This window comes from Scomber japonicus, chromosome 6 (assembly GCF_027409825.1).
Source record: "Scomber japonicus isolate fScoJap1 chromosome 6, fScoJap1.pri, whole genome shotgun sequence".
NCBI classification, from domain to species: domain Eukaryota; kingdom Metazoa; phylum Chordata; class Actinopteri; order Scombriformes; family Scombridae; genus Scomber; species Scomber japonicus.
The window spans coordinates 26,053,434-26,075,060 of NC_070583.1; the positions used below are offsets into that span (position 1 = coordinate 26,053,434).

General features: G+C 39.3%; 2 protein-coding genes across 2 annotated transcripts; both read right to left on the reverse strand.

Annotated features, from left to right (window-relative positions):
• Window positions 1-354: 354 nt before the first annotated feature.
• On the reverse strand, window positions 355-15,842 carry kpna4 (karyopherin alpha 4 (importin alpha 3)). The gene is made up of 17 exons (XM_053321447.1): window positions 15,605-15,842; window positions 13,455-13,499; window positions 13,223-13,312; window positions 9,249-9,278; window positions 8,928-8,980; window positions 7,865-7,960; window positions 7,423-7,508; window positions 6,317-6,403; window positions 6,049-6,218; window positions 5,454-5,498; window positions 4,889-5,020; window positions 4,490-4,618; window positions 3,673-3,777; window positions 3,513-3,584; window positions 3,124-3,286; window positions 2,935-3,029; window positions 355-2,707 (listed from the first exon to the last, which is right to left on the reverse strand). Exons 1-17 carry the CDS (start codon window positions 15,671-15,673, stop codon window positions 2,612-2,614), a joined length of 1,563 nt encoding a protein of 520 aa, XP_053177422.1. The 5' UTR covers window positions 15,674-15,842; the 3' UTR covers window positions 355-2,611.
• LOC128359923 (ADP-ribosylation factor-like protein 14) lies at window positions 15,786-20,892 on the reverse strand. Its single transcript, XM_053320236.1, has 3 exons — window positions 20,578-20,892; window positions 19,547-19,822; window positions 15,786-15,911 (listed from the first exon to the last, which is right to left on the reverse strand). The coding sequence occupies exons 1-3, from the start codon at window positions 20,890-20,892 to the stop codon at window positions 15,786-15,788; spliced, it is 717 nt and encodes a 238-aa protein (XP_053176211.1).
• Window positions 20,893-21,627: the final 735 nt, after the last annotated feature.

Below are 21,627 nucleotides of genomic sequence, written 5' to 3' on the forward strand. Positions count from 1 at the left end.
CGTTTCACCTTTTGAAATGTCCCCTTTTGTTTCTTGTACGTTGAATAATAAAACATTACGTTAGAAGCTCCATTTTCTCATCAACGCCCCGTCTGAACTTCCTACAAACCCGACAGTACTTGAACGCATCATTTTATTTTGTTTTACCGTGGTACGCATGCGTCTGAACGGTGACTTTGGCCAATCAGACTCCACTTTCTTTCAATTTGAATACAAACTGAGCTGTTGAGAGAAACCAGACTTACTTCCTGGCACTAAAAAAGTGAAGAAAACAAGTTGAAGAGTTTCACGTTGTTAAATTATTCAAAGCAGAGGCACCTTTCTTCACAACAGACCACACACACACACAGTCTCTCGATTTGGGTTTCACTATTTATTTTCTCGAAGACAACCTATCCTGTAGCCTATCTCCCAAAAAAAAAAAGGCTTTTGGGTAAACCAACTTTTTTTTACTCCCTCTCTTCCATGTCATAATTTTAGATTTAAAAACCACATCTTTGCTAACAAGGAATGCTGCAAAAAGAAAAAAAAACCCTATGTTCAACAGAAGGTTTATGAGCACAATGTGTAATTATTTACTACAGTGTCTTGAAAGTTAACACAAAAAAAAAGGGTAAGCTTGTACACCTAGCTGGTATAAGAGGAAATAGGAGCATGGGGCTAAGGACTCTGCAAGGTACTAAAAAGGTACAGCAAACTTGTTCATGGGTTTATTTATTTTTCAGAGAACCCACTAAAGTTAACTCCAGTCTGACACGTGGGATGCCCTTTGACCTTAAGAAAAGAGAGGTTAGTAACCTCTTAGTCTAGCTGAGATATATGAGCAGGAGTCATTACTGCTGCTCCTGAAATAAACTCATTATTTTTCTCAAGTATCACTAAAAAAAAAGCATCATTGGATTACTCTAGAAAGACAACAAAGATTGTGGTTGAGTGATGCATATTGGAGAGGCTGTTGGCAGGTCGAACCTATAAAAACCGACCAACGCGCCTTCAGAAAGACTTCAGGCCTCACTTTGCAGTACATGTGCAAAACCATACAGATTATTTAGCAAATCGGACACTAGTGAGGGGTAAGGGAAGGGGGAACATGTAACATTTAAGCACAGTTTTACTTAAGATGAAAATTACACTGTATCCACAGCCTAAGGAAACTAAAATACCCTAAAAAATAACTGTGCTATAGTTTAGTACATGCAAAGGTTATGATTCACAATCCTACGTGAAATGGCCATTGTTCTCTTCTCCCTTGGTGATAAGTCAAAGCTATGGCAACAATACTGCAAAGCAGTGATTTTGCTGTAATTGAAGGAAAAATAATGACAAGGGGAACAGGTCATTTGGTTGATTATAGTGATGGTGTCAGAATTTCACAGCATCAAGCCCATGTCTGGTGCGTAGGTTAGGATTCTGGTGTGGAATATGATCGTCGTCAATCACCTTTACAGAAGCAATGAAACTAAAAGCTGAAAATAAAAAATATCACAAAAAGGAACACACTGGAGGCAAAAAGAAAAGCCCAAAAGCCACCAAATGCATCTTAATACAATGCACTGCTGCTCCACGCCTGCCAATAGCATTGTCCAGTGTCAATTAATACTAACTTAACAATAATTGAAAACAAAAAATAATCCTTGCGATGACGATGATTTTTTTTTTTTTCATATCCAAAGTTCTTCCATTCAGGGATTTGAGGATCAGCCTCTCTTTCAAAGGCAGAATTTCTTTCCTGAAACCTTTTCTAACCTCATTGTTGCATTTCTCAATTTTGTTTCTCTTCAGATGTTGTATTGGTATCTTTTTCCCGTCTCTGCATGCGTTCTCACCCAGTCTTGCATACTCCCAGTCACGCACGCAGCCAAGCACACACAACTCATCCATCCATTCTCTCGCACATGCGACACGCGCAGCCGGACTCCTGGCCTCGCCCGCCAGGGGGAGAGGATGGTGCCCCATCGGGGCGTCTCGTTGGAGGAGATGAACCTGGCTCCTCAGCACTGAGTCCAGACATTCATACACAATGGGTCCATTCACACACATGTCTGATAGCGTGGCCGATTGGGGGAGGGGCACATTGAGGGTGGCGCCCTCTCTAGTCGGAGGACCGCAGAATTGTGATGGTTTGTGGTTCATCTCAGTTCATAATTATAGTTCTATTCATTTCTGCATTTTGTTGTATTGAAATATTTCAAGATCTCTTGATTTGTTATTTTTGGATGTCCTTGGTTCTCCCCGGGCAGACATCGAGTTTTTTTGTTGTCATTTGAAGTAGTTTTCTGAAGACGACAGCTCCAATAACACAGAAGTTATGTCGGCATGTCTCTCAACGCATTCGATGTAGATGTTTTGCTTTTTTTGCAACATGTAGCCACTCATTCTCACTCGCACCCACTCGCCATCTCAAACTTCATTTGGGCTGGTTCCCCTGGAATGCCAAATGAAATCCACACATTTTTCTCTCAGATAAGATGCAGCCATGGATCCCACGAGCCAAGCACAATGGATCAAATTTCTCACACTCTCGCTCTCTCTCGCTCTTTCTCTCCTAATTTTTTTATGTTGAACAGAGTGCTGCATCGTGAACAAAACTCCAGAATACCCCAGATGCCGTCTAGAACTGGAATCCCTCGGCTGGCACGTTGGCTGAGTTAAAGCCGTAAGTTCCGCCCTGGATGGCCTCTGGGACCAGGCTGGTGTCTTCGTCAATCTGAATGATGGACAAGGTAACAAAGCGTTAATGTGCTGCAGGTCAGACACTAGTGCCTTAGCTGGCAAAACTAGGAAAACCCAATACTTAAAGTCACACAGCATTACTAGTAAAAGAATGAAAGTTATCAGTGAACAAATAAAACTACTTTATCATCACTTTGCTTTCAAACTTTAGTACAAATCTGAACTAAAGCTACATTAGGAAGTAATGAATACACAACTTACATCATCAGATGAGAAGAACTGATCAATAATTTCGTATGCCAATTTGTAGATATCTTCATTTTCATGATTTTGCAGTTGCTCCACTTTCTCCAAACCTGACGAGCAAAAATAAAGAACAAAGTTGGGCAACGTTCAATCACACACGAATAACGTAAAACATGACAAGACCTTGATGGAAGCAGATCTCACCTCCACACTCCTCAATGAGGTTAGCAATAGTTTCGGCCTCGTCGTCGGCCATCTTGAGGATATTGCTGAGGCCATCCAGAACGACCTGCACGACTTGGGCGTCCTTCACTGTCAGCAGGTTGCAGAATGGAGGGATCACCTGTTTCTCAATCAGATGTGCCACCTGTAGACAGCAAAGAGACAACTAGCGTCAATATGACATTTTGGAGAAGCATTTTTTCCCCCCTACATTCTCCACTTCAAATTAACAGTTTTTCCTGTTGTCATATTCTGTTTGTTTTTTTTTTAAGATTTTGTTGGCATAGATGGACCACAAGGACCACCTATCGGGATTCGAACCGGGGGTCGGCTGCGTATATGGCCTATATCGCCTTCTGGGTTGTTTTTACCTGATCTTTCCTCCCACTTATTGTCAGGTTGCTGATGGCCCAGGCTGCTTCCTTCTGAGTGCCAAAGTCGCCCTAAAATGACATTTGTTCAAAGTGAGGTTTATACATTTCCCCCGTTGGTATACAAAAGTATCATGATTCATCAAATATCGACACTCACCTTGTCAAGCAGGTGAATGATCATGGGAACTAGGTTGGCGTCAATAACAGCCTGCACCTGCTGCTGGTTTCCTGCTGTGATGTTGGACAGGAACCACACTGCCTCCTACAGGACAAAAAGCACAAATACAAGAGTCAGTTGTGTCACGGATGTTTAAGTGTTTGTAGGTTTTACTCCAAGAAGACGCCAGGTGATCTTAGTGTCACACACTCGAAAATTAGAGCCTGTCAAATAAATCATCTGGACTTTGATTGGGATGACAGTCCGCTCCTCTTATTGAGGGCTAAAACGCTTGTGAAAAATTAGTTTTCGTGTCTGAACTGGATCAGAATCCAGAGATCCACCTGGAGAGTTTGGATCTCTGGCTGAGACGAATTGCTGTGGGTGAGGCGAGGGCGATATTGAGGCTCTAATCATCGTCCAGGTCACAAAGGGACGGACAGGCCTCGTTTCTTTAAGTGACCCGACTCAGATGCACTCCTTTATCAGCAGAGACACATGGTCTTCAGCACCCTGTGGCCACCAACCCATTTTACCACACATCCAGTCACATGCACACAGACCCTCCTCCCCAGTTATCATCTATTGTACTGATTATAACTAGCAGCTGGTCGTTGAGGTCCTCTTCGTCTTCTTCAGCTTGTCTCGATGTTGTGAAGCCCTATATGCTATCTGTCCCATCTAATACCTTTCACACAGCTTTCACACCAGCGCTAAGTCTCTGATTTCATCACTTCCAGACAATTCACGCTGAACCAGTTTGAGCTTGTCAAGATGTATTCATATGTGTGAGAAGGAGAAGACAACACATTGTTACCTTGTTGATTTTCTCCTTCGGGTGTGTGAGGAGGGCCGGGAAGTGGCTGAGGGCGTCACAGTTGAGGACCACCTGCGTCTGTTCATCTGTGCCAGTCACTATGTTGCCCACAGCCCTCAGGGCAGCAGTCTGGATGTAGAGAGAGAGTGTATTTTATTTACGGAGCATGTTTATTCAGATATGCACATATGCTTGTTTTAGCATGGAGCCAAAAGAGTCCAACTGCATAATTGGTCTAAACTTCCAATATAATTACTAGCAGTGACTGAGCAGGTTATTTTGGTTTATTTTATGCTGTTATATGCTACATTATAATCTTCACACAATATTTTTATTAAATATCAAATCAAGAGTTCAAACCCAAGAGTAGTACTTCTGACCTCTAGAGTTTCTCCATACCTGAACTTTGACTTCCTGGTGACTGAGCAGAGGCACCAGATGAGGGACGATGCCGGAGTCGATGACCATTTGGATCTGCTCGTTGCCGGCGTCTGTCAGGTAGGACAGAGCCCACACTGTGTCTACCAAAATCTGGAAAGAGCAAAGAAAAACAATGAAGAAATTAATATATTCTGCTAAACTTAATTAGGCGCTAATGATTTAGCAGGGTCTTCCATCTGGAATGGGCATGTAAATGGTTGAGTGGTTACACATGTCAGTCTGTAGATTTATTTGTATACTAGGTATGGGTGCCTAACTTGTTACTTTACATTAGTTCTGACTGAATTATCTCATATAGAGTCTCCCACAATGACAGGAGCACCAAGCCGCAGATAAAAGAGACGAGACTGATCCATTTTACCAACCAGCATGGTGGCTAGGCTCTAGTTAACATGGATAACTTTGTGCAGCCTACAGGCCGTATAAAAATAAAGTGTACCTGAGCCTGAGTATGCTGTTCTATCGAGAGCTAGCTGAAACTGACATCGCTAATGTGGAAATACAAAAGATTTGGTGTACTTACACTGACATCAGTGTGGTGGATCAGCACGCAGAGAGCAGGCAGGATCTGAAAAAACAATGGAAAAAAATAAGAATAGAATAATTAAGTAGTCAAAATTACAATAAAAATGGCAACAGGGTTCCTAAGTGATCCTTAAAAGCTACATGTTCCCTGATCTGTGAAATACCTATTACACCATTATGTATGTCATTAATTTATTGACTTATTTAGACGGATCACTGATGGAGCAATAATCTTCTGTGCCTCTCTTACTCTGCAGTGCACTAACTAGTAAACACAGAGCTCTCTCTTTAGATTTCAGAAGAAGCGTGGAGTGAATTCACTGATATACAGAACAGATGAACATTTACAGAAACGTAACACTCACAAAATAAATTGTTTCTCAAGGTAATATTGTCTGGAATCAGTTTTATAGTTTTTTGGCAAAAAACTGTTTATCACTAATGTGTCCAAGATCACAGGCTGTAATATCACATATTATTACTGGCTTCCCACTGATATACATTGATCAACTTCCAAAAAAAAAAAAAAAACACCCATGTTGCCCCATCATTCTTCCAGGAATATGCTCTATTCCTTTTTCACACATACACACCTCTTGGATCGTCTCCATGGGTGGTGGGGGGTCCTTGTGGCGGCACAGGTTGACCATAACCCAGGTGACATTGCGGAGGAAGGTGATGGGGATGGAGGGACTGATGAAGGAGAGCAGGGGCTTGACCACGCCCAAGCTGATCACATAGTCTCTGCACTGAGGGCCGTCACCTGAGAAGATCACACACACACACACAGATGGAGCACATGCTGGGACTAATTGTATGCATTTCTAACACGTTTATATTTACATGGAAACAGCAGCTCACCTATGATGTTGCCCAAAGCCCAGACAGCCTGTTCGCACACATTCTGGTGAGGAGAGTGAAGCAGCCTCAGGAACAGCGGCACAGCATCTGCATAAAGACAACAGACAATCATTTATGATCTGATGTGTTACTTTTAATCAGACACACCACCATGTTCCTCACAGAACATGTTGTGCCTGATTAAACCCAAATCACACAACATGTAACAGACTGGAAACACATTTACAGATGTGATTCTGACTAAGAACCATGATTAGAAATCAACATAGTTTGGATACAGTTCAGCCCCAATACGCTACCAAGAAAAACAAAAAGAGAGAAGAAGAAAATATCTAAACAGGAACAACATAAAAAGTCTGATCATATGAACCAGATCTTTGTACTATAAAAAACATAGATGTAACAGTAAACAAACCTAGTTCAAGATACTGGTATTGATAGCGAGCATCTAAAATCAGAGGTACTCAAACTCTGCACAATTAATCAGAGATTTGCATATGTTGTCATGATTAATAATCCTGTTATGTGATTGAACTGTTTGCTATATTCTTTAATTCCCTTTATGTTCCCGGTCAATATTAGTGCTGTCATCAATCAAATCATCTCAATGTAACAAAGAAAAGTCAAGATGGAGAACCAAGGAGTTCTATTAATAAAGAGTAAAAAGACATAAGCCAGTCTATAGAAGTGGATCTTCTTCTGGTATTTGACCATGTACCTTTTAAAACGACAGCGTCACCAGATGTCATTCTTGTGTGCAAATACTGAAGATGAAATGTGTAACTTCTTGTGTGTTTAAATGGCAGCAAAGATAACAGATCATGTTGTGTTTATTAAGTTGTTACACCTTGTTGTTGTAGTAGTTAACATCAGTGACTGACTAAGTGACGTGAATGTGAAGATAGTGCTCTTAGTGAAATAAGAGCCTATGAAAATTTTTACATTTCATCCCAACCCATCATACAAGTGAATTAAAAATAAATATTGCCTGTAATAAATATTAAAGGCAGCAATTACTGGAATCCACCTTAAAAGAAGGCAAAATGCAAGAAATCAAAATCAAGAGAAAGGTTAAAAATGTGTTGTTGTGGTTCAGTGGGACTTACTGGACTGCACCACGGCTTGGGTCTGCTCTGAGGTACCCGACGCTATGTTGGTTAGAGCCCAGGCTGCCTCAAACTGAAGAGAGGGGCTGGAGAGAGGTGAGAGTGGAGAGACATGAGTGGATGAGGGCAGCAGAGGGAAGGGTAAAAGTAACTGTGATTGGGTAGGGGTGTTAATCATTAAGAGGGCTGATGAGTCATTCATGCTCTGCCTTTCCTGGAAGGTGAAAACTGGAACACATTTACATAACTGCAATGCTGTTCGCATGTAGGTTGGGTGAAACCCTGCTGTTGGTGCATTAGCAAAACTTTGAAGTGTACATAAACTCAACATGCTTTGGGGGGAGGGGAGGGGAGGGGGGGGCTAACTTGTACTATAATTATCATCTGTGAATAAGCATGACTCACTGCAACATACAAACAAACAGCATTAGAGCCTTCTTACTTGTCATCTCTGTCCAGGCAGTGGACCAGTATAGGAAGGATCCCAGACTTAATCAGGTCATCTATGGGAGGGTTACGGTCGCTGGACAACAACTTCCTACAAAAACAAAAGAGCCAACAAAAGACCATTACTCACACACTCATACGCACATAGCTTAACTGACACATACCAAAAAGAATCAATTACACACACAGTGAAACAGCTGAGGAATGTGAAGTGTCTACAAATAATAACTCATTCACAATCCCAGCGACTGTAACAACAGGAGACTTCACCCGCTCATGACCCAGAAATTACACAACGTCAGGTACAGTGTGACGACATCTTTAGTGTGGTGCTAAAGATGCAGAGTAGGCTTTAGTTGAGTCATAAAATGCAATTAAATGAACACAAATCGCAGGGTGGAGCATGGATAATGAACATGTTTTTATCAATTCTAGCTTTCTAATGCTTCACCTGGCTTAACTTCCTAAGAGCTGCGCTATCAAGCTGCAGAGCCATTTACAATGTCCATTAATCAGACAGCGCTGTCTGATGGTTAATCGCTGCTGTCTTAGCCAGCTGGAAAAAACATTCAGCCGTTGAAATTGCAACACTGAAACTGCATTTTGCAAGAGGCCGTACGCTTTAATCAGTGCGCTTCTTAAGACAACGTATCAGTGTGCTGATGCAGAATCTCTGGTTTACAGTTTCAGTTCAGGACCAGATGTGAATCTCGAGCTTGAAAACTTAAATCATACAGCACCAATACAGTTTACTCATAGTCTACATTAAGTTAAGGTACTATTATATAATAAACATCCATGTTACTATTGTTGTGTAACAATATTTAATATTTTGTGTCAGTAAGTACAATTTATTCTCCTTGGATTTTTACTTATTTATTTAGATACCACTGAAAAATGTGTGAATACATACATAAGAAATATCACTATTCACTCTATGATTATGTAGAAAATCATATCGCAAATGATTAGCAATTATATTCAATTGTTGGCCAATTCTTGGGTGAACTGGCATCAAAATCCATAGAGCCCTAATGTGTATTTGTGCTATTTTTTACCTGGCAGCCTGAACAGCACTCAGCTGGACGCCCTGGTTATCACTGGTGGCGTTCTACAACAAACACAAACAACCCACAAGAGTCAAATACAACATTTAAAATGATCAGTGGAAACCTTATTATCTGTACACTCTTAAACACATGCAAATTATAAATCAAAAGGGTGGAGGGTTAGCTCGGGTCACATTTACATTAAATTACATTACAATACAGTTTGTTGTACGTGTAGTGTTAAATTCTGATGCATCAAGGATTTCATTAAACTGGCCATAAAACTGGATTTAAAATTAAAAATGTAAAAAAATCAAACAGTCAACATACCTGTACTATTGCTTCAAGAGAGGTGTTTTGCTGAAAAAGAACATTTTGGAGAGTCATCAATTTAGAAAAAACTTTGATGCACACGTTAACATATGCTGAGTTACAAAATGATCAATAACGGGTACATTTTACACCAGTTTGCTAAAATAAAAGTGCTGTTAACACTGGAAAATCTGACTACTTTATTTTTGATTGTAATAAAATATTTCTTCAACTATTCTGACCCCTGCCCCTTGTGAAAGGAACAAATAAAAACAAATGTGTTGCATACTGTATACAGTGTTGTAATCAGGACCGAAGTGGAGGATCAAAGGCACATAAAGGTCGTTTAGCCACCTCTAAAATTCTGAAATAGCTTTTACACAGACTTTCCATCACTTTACATCTGTGAGTTCCGACTTCCTACCACAGTTTCTGTTGTAGCTTTTAGGGGCGCTTGGTTTGTTTTCCATTCGAACACTGTAGCCTTGTATGAGACACGGAGACAGCTGTTACTGTTAACATGGCCATACAAATCCTTAACGACTCCTGCTGCACAGGTGTTTAAAACAAACAATCCCTCCATGCTGAAGCTAGCAGGCAGACTGGATTCAGATCAGTAATGTTACATTACAGTAATACTAATGTAGCTCGATATTTTGGATAGATTGATAGCTGATGCATTCCCACTGTGTAACATATCAGTTGAAGTTCTGCTTCATGCTGTCAGACTGAAGACTTTTTAGAGGAGCGGGGAGACAGCATTGAGGAAGAATGGCAGGATGTTACATTAATGTTGTAAAAGGGGAAAAAAACAAGGAGAAAGTAAAGAACTGAATAAAGGAAGAAGAAGCAGCAACTGATTCAAGATTAAAAAGAAAATGTGAAGAGGAAAGAAACAGAATCAGCTCAGGCGCCAGGTGATGAGAGACAGAGATGAACCAGAAGGCAGAAAAAAAACCCTAGTATGTTCTGATTTATATCTATATCAAGGTGAACTACTGTTCTGGTAAATATTTTAAAACACAATCTGTTTTCCAAATGTAAACTTGAGGACATACCCACTATAAAAGTCAATGCACATGATTAAAACCTGCTATAAAAAGGATTTACAGATCTTTTAATAGAGGCACTAACACTACTGAACAAATCTGTTAACATGTTTTCTCAAGCTGTTAAAAGATGTTGACCTCAGTAACTTTAGGAAACGCAACCCTAAAACTGACTTTCAGTTATTAGGCAACACAAAACGCTGAATCATCATTCATCTACAACATCTACATAAACTGTTGTCTTGATTTGGCTTCAAGTTTCAGCAAATTAATGACCATTAAGTGAGTTGTTATTTTGTTATATTAAACACTGATCTTGGACAGCCTTTATAGTTGGTGTGAGAATCCAGATTTAATAGGGCCTATGTTCATTTATGTTTTAAGTAAATATTGTTAATATTAACCTAAATACAACAATATGGGCAAGTGCCTTACTGCGTGCGTCTTTCTTTATTATCTTATCGAGGTTATGAAGCGAGTCAGTTTATTCTAGCAAGTAGCTCCACTTTAAGAATCTGAGGGCCTCTGAAGTGTCTTTGACTTTTACTTTATCTCTACTACTGAGTTAGTAGATACCACTCAGTAGCAGAGTTTTTAAAACTGTTTGTAAAAATCAGCGCAGAGGGGTCGACACTGTGATAGGGCCGTCCAAAAGCAAAGCCAGTGATTTCAGGGTACTAGCCCCTCCCCCGAAAAAAATACCCAGGGTGAAACACTGTATATTGTCCTAAATATTAAACATCAGAAGGATGATCAATGATTAATCTATAGAGCTCATATTGAAACATTTAAAAAAGTGCTTCACAATTAAAAGACTATTAAGAGGGAGGTAATAGCCTTAATAACATTTATAAAAAGAATAACTTAATGTTGGCACTATTTGTGCTTCATGGGTTATTTTTTTCCATATCTTTTTAGAAAGCCTTGGTAAAAAAACAGAAGTTACTACTGAACGGAGTCCATCTGAATGTCCTGGAGAGTGCGTACCCTGGCAGTGCCATACAAGAATGACTGTTAACTTCTTGCCTGCCAATTGGCAAATTCACCTGAAGCCCTCTGCAGTGACTCCAGAGCCAAGTGTAAATTATCCTAGTGGACACTGGGTTTTACTCATTTCATTTATGTAGTTAATGAAATCAAACTTGCTCGATATATAATGCCACTGCAGCAGTTGCAGCTGATTGCCTGTGCAACCTCAAATTTAGGGTGGTAACAACAAAAGAAAAAGCGAAACCATATTCAAGCACGACCTGGCATAAAAATATGCATGTACTTGCAACAGATTTATATTGTTGGTGTATTTACATTCCACTGCTGTGGGGAAGGATTAAAGAGACGACTGCAACCTAGGGAAATTAAAAATAGCAGTGACGAGAGCTCATGCAACACAGGCAACTTCAGAAGCACTGAAAAAAAAAAGAGAAAACAATAAGGGGGAAGTAAGGATTTTGGAAGCACTTTAATGACAAAAAGCCATATAACCTCTAACAAGCTCTGCAAGCTTGAATGGCCTTTTTTTAGGTGCTGACCACAGTACCTGAAAAAAGGCAAATGTCCACAAGGCAACACAATCAGGTATTTTATTTTTAATTTACTGTAAGGAGTCATTCTGTAGTGGCTGGTTTGTTAAGTATTTAAACGTTGGCCAGCACACTTTTCCACAAAAGCCTCTTTAATGTCTTGCAGTGAGTCAGAGCTGTGTGTCATTGTTGATATATTGCTAAGCAGCCCGTTTCTAGTCAGCCCTCTCAATACCACTAGGCAGTTACAGTGATTGAATTTCTGAACTGCTGAGTGGCCATTTTAAACCAGCAGTGCCACAAAACACTGGGGCCTTTAGTGAAAGTGGGACCCTTGATTGATCTATTTTTGTGGCTGCTTTACTCCAAAATATGTAGGTCTGATGTGTGCCAACAGTACATACATCAAGGGGCAACTACTGAGACTTTTATTGTTGAGATTCAGGCTTCTGGAGCTCAATTCAACACTAAGATTGAAGACCAAAGCAATATGTTGCATATATTTCAAATCAAGATGAAAGTGAAAGATCTGATGTTTTTAGTTTATCACTTATGTTAAAGGACCAGTGGGTAGGATTTGGTGGCATTTAGTGGTGATGTTGCAGATTGCGACACCTACAGTAGTGGCTGCTAAAAACACAAAAAATGTGAAAGGCCTTAACTAGCGCCAATGTTTGGTTTGTCCTTCTGAACTACTATAGAAACATGGTGGCCTCTGTGGGAGAGGACCCTGCTCCCTTTGTAGATATAAAAGGGCTCATTCTAAGCTAACGAAAACACGATTCTTATTTTCAGGTGATTAAAACATACTTAGTGGATAAATATTCCATTCCTGCCGAGTCTGTTCCATTTCTGCAACTAAATTGTACACTTTGTGTACTATCTACATGAAAATACTGTGTGCCTCAAATGAGACAATATGAGGGATTTGTTTTAGGCGGGTATCTACATTACAAGTTCTCTTCCCTGGTGCTCACTTCATACCTGTTTTCTTTCGTCCAAAAAAAAGGAAAAAAAAAAGAGAGAGAGGGAGAACAAATATAATGGAGGTATTGTGCCCCCTAAAAATATATTTAAAAAAAGAACAAAACTCTAATAGTTACACTGGGTGTACTTGGGTCAGTGACTCTCAATCTAAGAAGTTGCAAGTGTGCTGAGTAAATGTGCCTCTTACTTTAGGAAAATGAGACAGCGACTAGCACACAGAAAAACAAACTATGTTTGTTCACACTCCTGCCCCACCCAACTGCCACTGAACACAGAGAGCTAAGGAGGCAGCATCACAGGGACAAAATGTCAGCATGGCCTAGAAGTCTGGAGTGTTTAACCAGCGAGACGACTCTAATGTGCAAAACTCCTTGGACAGACACACAACAGACTATTTATGCCTTTTTTATGATGAGTTGAAGACACACAACCGTACCGATCTGAAATCTCCGTCAACGTCAGAGTCCTCACAAATGTCCTCGTGGGGCACGTTTCTCCTCTTCAGAAGATGCTCATCTCTTTTGTTCTGTGGTGGAGGGAACAGAAATATCACTAAATGCACATTCCTGCTTACATTCATGATAACCAAAAGAAAAACTCATTAATTCAAAGATAAAAGTTTAATGGCACAGTTATGTAAAAGAACCACAACACACAAACGGATATACCTTTCTGAGCTCCACCACTACCTCGGTCCTCTGTCTTCTCATAGTCTGTGGGCAAGAAAGGACAACATATATATATATATTATACAACATGGAACTTTAATCCCAGCCTCCCCAGAGTTAGACTAGCTGACATTAAATGTGGGCACAGTCTGAGGTCACGATCCCATTAGTGCTAACGGAGCTGAGCATCAGTCTCAGTCATACCTGGAGCCTTAAGTCAGCGGGCCCCACACTGCATATGACAGCACCCAAACAAGTGTCACATCTAAAATGACTCAGCTTAAGTTACAGCCAAAACATTTCACATGCCAATTAAAATAATGTTTAATATTGTATAATAAAAACAAAAAAAAAATACATTAATTTCCTAAAACTAATGCAGGCCTACAATCATGAAAGTTACATAATTTGGACAATTATTTCAGAAAGGAGTTGATTCAAATTCATAGCGCTTTGTATTATGTTGTATCATACTGAAAGGTGTTTCTTGTTTTTAATCTAACAGTTTATATTCATAGATATAACATAATACAAGTTAATACTATCACATACAGGCCTCCAGAAAGACCATGAAGTTGAATCTTTTACATCAGCTTCAATAAGATTTATTGCAGTTGTATTATTCAGTAATAGTTGTTAAGTATGGCAAGAAAACTACCAACTAAATGTAGACGTAGTTAAAGGCTTATTATACACAAAGGGGTGTTGTTATAGTTGCCATTTCATATTATAGATTAGATATTAGAAGGTTTTGCTTGTGTTCATCACCGTGACCTCCAGCATCGTGATGGCAAGTTATGTAAAGACGAATGCTTTTCTTAAAAACAACAATCAGGTGTCCATATGAAGAGGTTTTCCTTGCTTTAAATCACTCCTCCTGCTCATACGGGCTATTAAATCTCCCTCAAATGTACTTACCAAAAAAAATCCCCCTGTGTTCCCCTATTGACCTGCAGTGAACGTATATTAACAAAAAAATGGGGCTTTGGCACTATAAAGCACAATCATTGCAAGATATCTACTTGATTTGACTAATTTGCATACTGAAGCTTACTGCACACAAGGAGGACTGAACTTTGACCCCCCACCGCCCCCCCCCCCCCCCCCCCTCCCATCCACCGTCTTCACTTTTAATGACCGGTATGAACTGGAGGAATGATTTCAATTTCTCAATATTAACTTGGGTACCTAACCTGTTATGAGACAGAGCTTAAAAATTGTGAACCCCTCCTTGCACATTGCACATGCTGCTGAACGAGACACCTCTTCTGTGCTGGCCTACCTCGCTGCAGCACTGAAACCACGTACTTGTCAAACAGGATGTGTCAGTATTACATGAACAGAGATCCCGCCTGAAAAACACTATCACCTCTACTGGGATTAGTAAAAGCATAGACATGCCGACAAGCTGACAGTAGATCAACTAGGTAACTTATGGACCCCCTGCGTTAGCTCCCGTTAGCTTTTGATCTACTAGTCATGTGATCTGTGTTAACATTAACTAGCTTTACTTGCGTTAACCTTGTTTTTTAAAGATAATACGTGATGTTGGTGTGCCGCAGGTGGAAAATTTAACACTGCGCCACAGTTTTAACATATGCAGGTTAGTGACCAGCTAAGAGGCTAGCTGGTTTCCGCCATTGTTTTTGGTGATAAAGACGGGGGATGGGTGAAGTAGTAGCTTAGCTTAGCGAGCTAGCACGCAGCTTAGCCGACACAACTGCGGTGTCAAAATAAATCCAATCTGCTGCTATATTCACCTGCCAATCATAAATACACCCATCAAAATCAACCTGAAAGTCGAGTATGTCTACTTTCACACATATATTGAGCCATTTTTTAACAAACTAAACCCAACGCCCGGCGCTTGAGTTAAGCTAACAGGTTAGCGGCCCTGGCTAGCAATGGAGGAAACTGCTCCGTGTTTTATAACCGACGACACTTCACCACTCGACTAAAAAACACGAAAGAGAAAATAAAAATAAAAATAAAAAACACTAAAAAGCCTGGTAAAAGGGCTTATGTTGCTGCTGTGCCTGTAAAGTCTCCCCTAGATAGTGTAAATTAGAAACGACGTCACAGGGGGAGAAACGAGGAGGCGAAGCTGGCCGCGGAGCCTCGACACACCGACATCTCTGCTCAACTTTTACCTCCAAATCACGGCCCTTATTCTTGAAATTCTTCAGCCGCTGGTTGTCCAGTTTCTCGTTGTCAGCCATGTTAGCGGTGGTTCTGGGGGTTTTTTCCTTTAAGTATAGGTAATTTTTTTTTTGCTTGTGAGCTTTGCCCTTCTCTAGTTCCCCTTTTTCTCAGCCTTGTTTCGTGAGCGGACTATTTTCTGCTGCTGTGTCCGCGGTGCATACTGGGAATGCCGGCGGTGGAGGGCAGCCTCTCTCCGGCGTAGAGGAAGGGTGGGGAAACCCCTGAGCTCTCATTGGCTTCTGCCTTCACATCCATCTGCAGGGCGCGACACACAACCAGGCGCGTAGCCAGAAATGGGCCTGTGACCGACACTAGCCCACCCAGCAAAGAGTTTGACCATAAATATATTTTATTTAATTTTTTTGCGATATTTTTTTTTATTCAACATTTTTTAAAGACAATATACAATGACAGGGCCGATTTTAGACCCTTTTTTGATCCCCTAAAAATGAAATAAATAATTATTGTTTGTTTGTTTTTTTCATAAAAAAACATTCTATACAACTTTAATTATTTTGCGAGCCTGTCTGTTAGAGATGGGACAAACACCTATGCTACAGGTTCAAATGGTTTTATATTAACAGGTCTAATGTAATTTGGATAGTTCTGTCATTAATATTGTCTTTCCCTCAGGGTTCATTAACTATCCTCTCTGTAGAAATATGTGTTTGTGATTGTTCACTATGAACCATTATTATTATTATTATTATACATTATAGTAGACCACTCAACTATGCATTAATATTTATTGTTGTAATTTACGTTATCCATTGAAATTAGTAGTTTAGCAGGGGGTTTGAACACTTTCAGGGAATTGTATGTCAAATTCTCATTAGGAGCTGAGCACCCCTAAAGGTCTGATCCTAGAATCGCCTCTGTACAATGATAACCAGTATATAACACAGCGATAGACATAAAGATGAAAAATAAAAGTGGACGCAATAGTAAAAAATTAACAACAGGGTAAAAACAAGGGCAGAAAAAAGGAGAAATAAGAAAACAAAAACTAAACAGCACAAAATAAAACCTCACTCCCTCCCATCACCCCAGGGCCCCCATTGCTACAAGCAGGCTAGATGGCTATATCCACTCCTTTAAACCCTAAATACATTTTATAACAAAAAATACACACACTGGTCTCTATATTTAGGTAAACATGTGCAATCTAATGCCATCCAATACAACAGCTCTGCTAAATTTTACATTTATGAAGCTTGTACATTGTCAGTTTTTGTTGACATTTATAAGAAGGTGATAATTTGACTTTATGTTTATCACTGAGGTCATACTAAGTAGTGTTAGAATACTGGGGTGAATAATTATTGAACCGTGTTCCTAATATATTTGGAACACCATTAAAGACAAAATAAAGAACAAATTTGTACCATTTCACCCCTAAGGGTACCTGCAGCATTGAAAAACATGTATAGCACATGTAATAACTATTATTATTATAAGTAGTAGTAGTAGTAGTAGTAGTAGTAGTAGTAGTATAGTTAAAGTATTTAGAGCTATGAACATTATTATTATTATTATTATTATTAATGTTATTATTATTGTTAGCCTCTATTATTATTGTCAGTTTGTAAAAGTGTGCCTGGTGCAAGTACTGTATGTCAAAGCAGAAAGAAGGAGAGGTTTTAAGGCCACACCTGAGAAAGGTGGATTATTTGCTGTACTGTAGTATTAAAGATTTGGTAAAATGGTTACTGCAGACTGTCTAGTAAGACTTAAAACATAAACACATAGCAACATAAATTGCAATAATTTACTGCAATTTATCCTCCAAGCAATATAGTTCCCCAAAACAGCAAATGGCAATAACGGTGCATTAAGTTTATATTCATGTTAAAGGACCAGTGTGTAGGATTTAGGCAGATCTATAGGCAGGAATGGAATATAATATTCATAAGCATGTCTTCATTAGTATATAATGACCTGAAAATAAGAAATTAGTGTTTTTGTTGCCTTAGAATGAGCCCTTTATGTCTACATAATGAGTGGGTCATGCTATGTTGCACCACTCTGATTCTACAGTGGGCCAGAATGGACAAACCAAACACTGGATCCAGAGAGAGCTTTTGAGATTTTGGGAGTTTTGTAGCCACTGTAGGTTCTCCTACATACATGGAAAGAGAGAGGGAGGGCTACTCAGTAGGTTGCAATATGCCACCTCGCAGCTAGATGCCACTAAACCCTACACATCAATCCTTTAATTCCACTGTGTCTACATTAAAGGATAGGTTCATAGTTTTTCCAAGACTGTCTTTAAAGAACAGCCAGGTTCCCAAATGAACAATTTTGTTGCTGTAATCATTCCTCCTCTTTATACTGGCCAGGGCTGGCCCTGCCTTATGTTGGTGCCAGATCAACAGGGGCTCAACACCTCAGGTATACTTTACTAAGTTGTTTTTCTTTTTTTTTTCTTTTAAAAAAAAAAAAAAAAAAATCAGTTACAGACAAAAAAGGGGTGTTCCAACCCCTGGAACCCCGGATAAGCGGCAGAAAATGGATGGATGGATGTATGGATGGACAGTTACAGATTTTCTCAAAATGCATACGATAGCATGTCCTGCATTATTAGCTCCTATAATCTTGGATCTCACAGACCCTGTGTTAAAAAACATGGTTTTATGATTGGCTTTATTATTCAAATTTACATCATTCTCACATGGTGAATAGTAAAGTTGTGTTTAATCAATATAGATACTGAGCAAATGATCAGGCCACCATGTATAGCCTGCTTTATATTCTGTTGTTTTTCCTGCATAACTAGTACTAGTGTTTATGGTACTCATTGTGCTGAAGATACCTCTGTAATTGACAATTTTTACATTGTTGTATTGTTGCTTTTACATAAGTAAAGTGTATTTATTCTACTTCCATCACTGCTTTTATCACCTAAACTCAAAGCCATTGAATTCAAAGCCAGTTTCCAGATATTTTTATCAACTTTATTTCAGTGCAACAATATATTTTCAAAACAGTACATGGATTCAAGTTTGACTTGTTTTGATGTTCTGCTGGGTTTCATTTTCAAATGAGGTCAATTAGGAATTTTCTTTGCTACATCCTAATTTATGTATTTGATTTTGCAAATGTTAAGATGGTGATATTTTGATTTAATTTCAAGCATGAAACAATATAACCTCCATAGCAATATGAGTATATTAGAACAGAAAGGTCCAGGTAAATGTGAGTAGAACAGGGTGAGTTATGAAATGAGTAGTAGTCATGTCTGAATATTCTATGTTATATTTATTATTGTTATTATTTTAGATGAAAATTGGCAACTGAAAAATTGGCATTGGTAATTGGTGAACTGTGGCACATTTAGCGCAACTTTATTAATGTACACCGTGCCTTTAAATAAACTTATAAATAATTTAAATTAAAACATACAAGAGTCATTTCAAATCAATAAATAAAGCTTTTATGAAATGCTAAGAACATGACAGTCTGTACATTTTAATAATGTCATATGAAAACCTGTACAAATAAATATATAAAAAACAATGAAAAACAATTGAAAACAATAGAAATTTTCTTTCACTGATAGAAACTTGACCAAACAAACTGGTCATTTTTGCATGTACGTATTCAAGCAAGCCAATCACAACAGCTTGTGATACACTGAATGTATCCTCCGAACCATCCTGATGACCCAACAGTGCTCATGGCGTTTTCATGGACCTTGTATCATGGTCCAAGGACACTTTATCGTCTCCATGATTCAGTAGAAGTACTTTCTGCTGCAAAAAGCACTGAACACTGAGTTAATGCTATCCATTTTATTGCCGCCTCCTCTCATTTGATCTCATATATGGCACAGGCAGACCAGAAGCAATCATGGGATGGATGAATCAAGATTTCCCTCCATCATCTGTTACAACCGCAGAGCAAAGCTTAGCCTTCATCTTAACCTTAATGTCTTCTTGAGTCTGTTTCAGCGGAGTCTTCATCAGATAGACCATCCTCCTGAAACCTTCCTCTAGTCCCATACCAGTGGTTGCTGAGCAGGGCTGGATGAACCAGGCCCTGCCCTCACACACTCTTTTCAAGTCCAGACTCAGGCAAAGCGCTTCTGAACTTAGAGCTCCATGAAGGTCCTGTTTGTTGGCAAGGACCACAAGAGGAACTCCTTTTAGACTCTCATTCCTCAGGATCTAAAACAGAATGAAAAACACCTCAATTAATACAGCATAAAACTAACTCTTTAGATGAACCTCCCCATTATTATGAAGATATTGAGTTTGCTACACATCCCATCAGAGTGTACATTACTTTAAATTTAAAAGCAGTTTATACATACATAATATATGGTTTATAATACACGATGATGCAAATAGACATATATAATTGGCTACATAACACTGTTATAATCATGTATATGAATTCATTTATTCATTAATGGAGTATTTATTTATGATTACTTATTCTTCTCTGTGACAACTAAACAAACCATCAGCTGACTATGAGATGTACTGTAGCTGAAAACTCATCGTCTGATTACTGTATATAGACATTTACATGTACAAGTATGTAACCTAACTATGCATAATTATATTGTATTACCTATTGCTCTTTTATTTCCTACTTCCTACCATATTATGACAATTTAAAAAACCTTGAAGATTAAACTCTGGAAAAAAGGTTTTTTTGTCAAGCATCTATTTCCAAGGTTAAGATCTATAGGCTACATGAGTTTTGAGAGCATTTATGAATATTTTTTAACCTGTTTGTGAATGATTTGTCCATGTAACACATTAATAAATGCTTTATACTGCATACTGTAAGATTTGTTCTTGTGTATGATACTATTATCAGTCACTCATGAAAATATTATACTATGACAGATACTTCACAGAGGAGATTAACAAATAACTTATCCTTATTTAGATAAAATATTTGATTTTATTACCCGATGGAGTTCCTTGCGGGCCTCCTCCAGCCTCTTCTGGTCTGAGCCATCCACTACAAAAACAACTCCGGCTGTGTCAACATAGAAATGCTTCCAGTGAAGCCTCATCTTCCTCTGACCACCTACATCCCACACTGTAAGCCCCGGGCTACTCCTGTCTGTCTCCAGCATCTCCACGTTGAAGCCTACAGTTGGCACCGTCATCACACTCTCATTGTACTTCAGTTTGTAGAGCAAGGTGGTCTTACCTGAACCATCCAGGCCCAGCATCAGGACCCGTGCTTGTTTCTGAGGCTTGGAACCATATAAACCCATATCTGAATGCAGCTTGTGTCTATATCCAAAAGTCTGGCTTCTTGTGTGAACTAAGCTCTCTGCTCCCAGTGGATCCCTCTGTGTCGTCTATCTATAGGCTCAGTGTGTCTGATCTCTTATTGAGACTGTCTGCAATCCGTATGCTTTATGTACACACAGGCAGACTGATTCCTCCCCTCTGTTGTGACGGCATTCTCCTGGGCTCTGCGTAGCTTTCAGTAAAGCTATTTTTAATCTAAAGTGACGGTGCAACTATGAGGGGTTACATACAGTTCTCTGGTTACCACAGCATAGTTAGTGGAGCCACATCACACCTGCCCTGGATCGTCACACACACCAACGGCCAGGAAGCCCATGTTTGGTACAGCAGGAGGATTGTGTTTCTTCCTGGCTGTATAGCAATGACGTGCAGGACAATTTTAGTTGAGGATGAAGTGGGTCAATGTAAAATTAAATTAAGATGATGTGGCTTCAAGAAACTCACAAGCAAAAATAGTTTCTGGAAATGTGTTATTCGATTCAAATGAATGTGCAAATAAATAATACATATTTTGATTACAGCAAAAGTGGGAATGGTATGTTTATTGTTATTGTATGCCCAATCTCTCCAATCCCAGCCTCTGAAGCTTGGTACTTCCTCACTGGTCTCCTTCTTGCATGCTCACTTAGTTTTTTGAAGACAGCCCACTATAGGAAGACTGACAGCTCTGTCATATTCTTTCCCTTTCCTAATGA

What these genes read in the sequence shown, in the direction of transcription:
- kpna4 (XM_053321447.1), bottom strand. Translation starts at nt 15,673, where the DNA reads ATGGCTGACAACGAGAAACTGGACAACCAGCGGCTGAAGAATTTCAAG. An exon ending in GGCTTTGGGCAACATCATAG is followed by an intron (nt 6,219 to 6,316) that starts GTGAGCTGCTGT and finishes TGATCTTCTCAG; the next exon opens with GTGACGGCCCTCAGTGCAGA. An exon ending in TCCACCACACTGATGTCAGT is followed by an intron (nt 5,021 to 5,453) that starts GTAAGTACACCA and finishes TGCTCTTTCCAG; the next exon opens with ATTTTGGTAGACACAGTGTG.
- LOC128359923 (XM_053320236.1), bottom strand. Translation starts at nt 20,892, where the DNA reads ATGGGTTTATATGGTTCCAAGCCTCAGAAACAAGCACGGGTCCTGATG. An exon ending in CCCGCAAGGAACTCCATCGG is followed by an intron (nt 19,823 to 20,577) that starts GTAATAAAATCA and finishes ATTCTGTTTTAG; the next exon opens with ATCCTGAGGAATGAGAGTCT. An exon ending in CTAAGCTTTGCTCTGCGGTT is followed by an intron (nt 15,912 to 19,546) that starts GTAACAGATGAT and finishes CGCGCCCTGCAG; the next exon opens with ATGGATGTGAAGGCAGAAGC.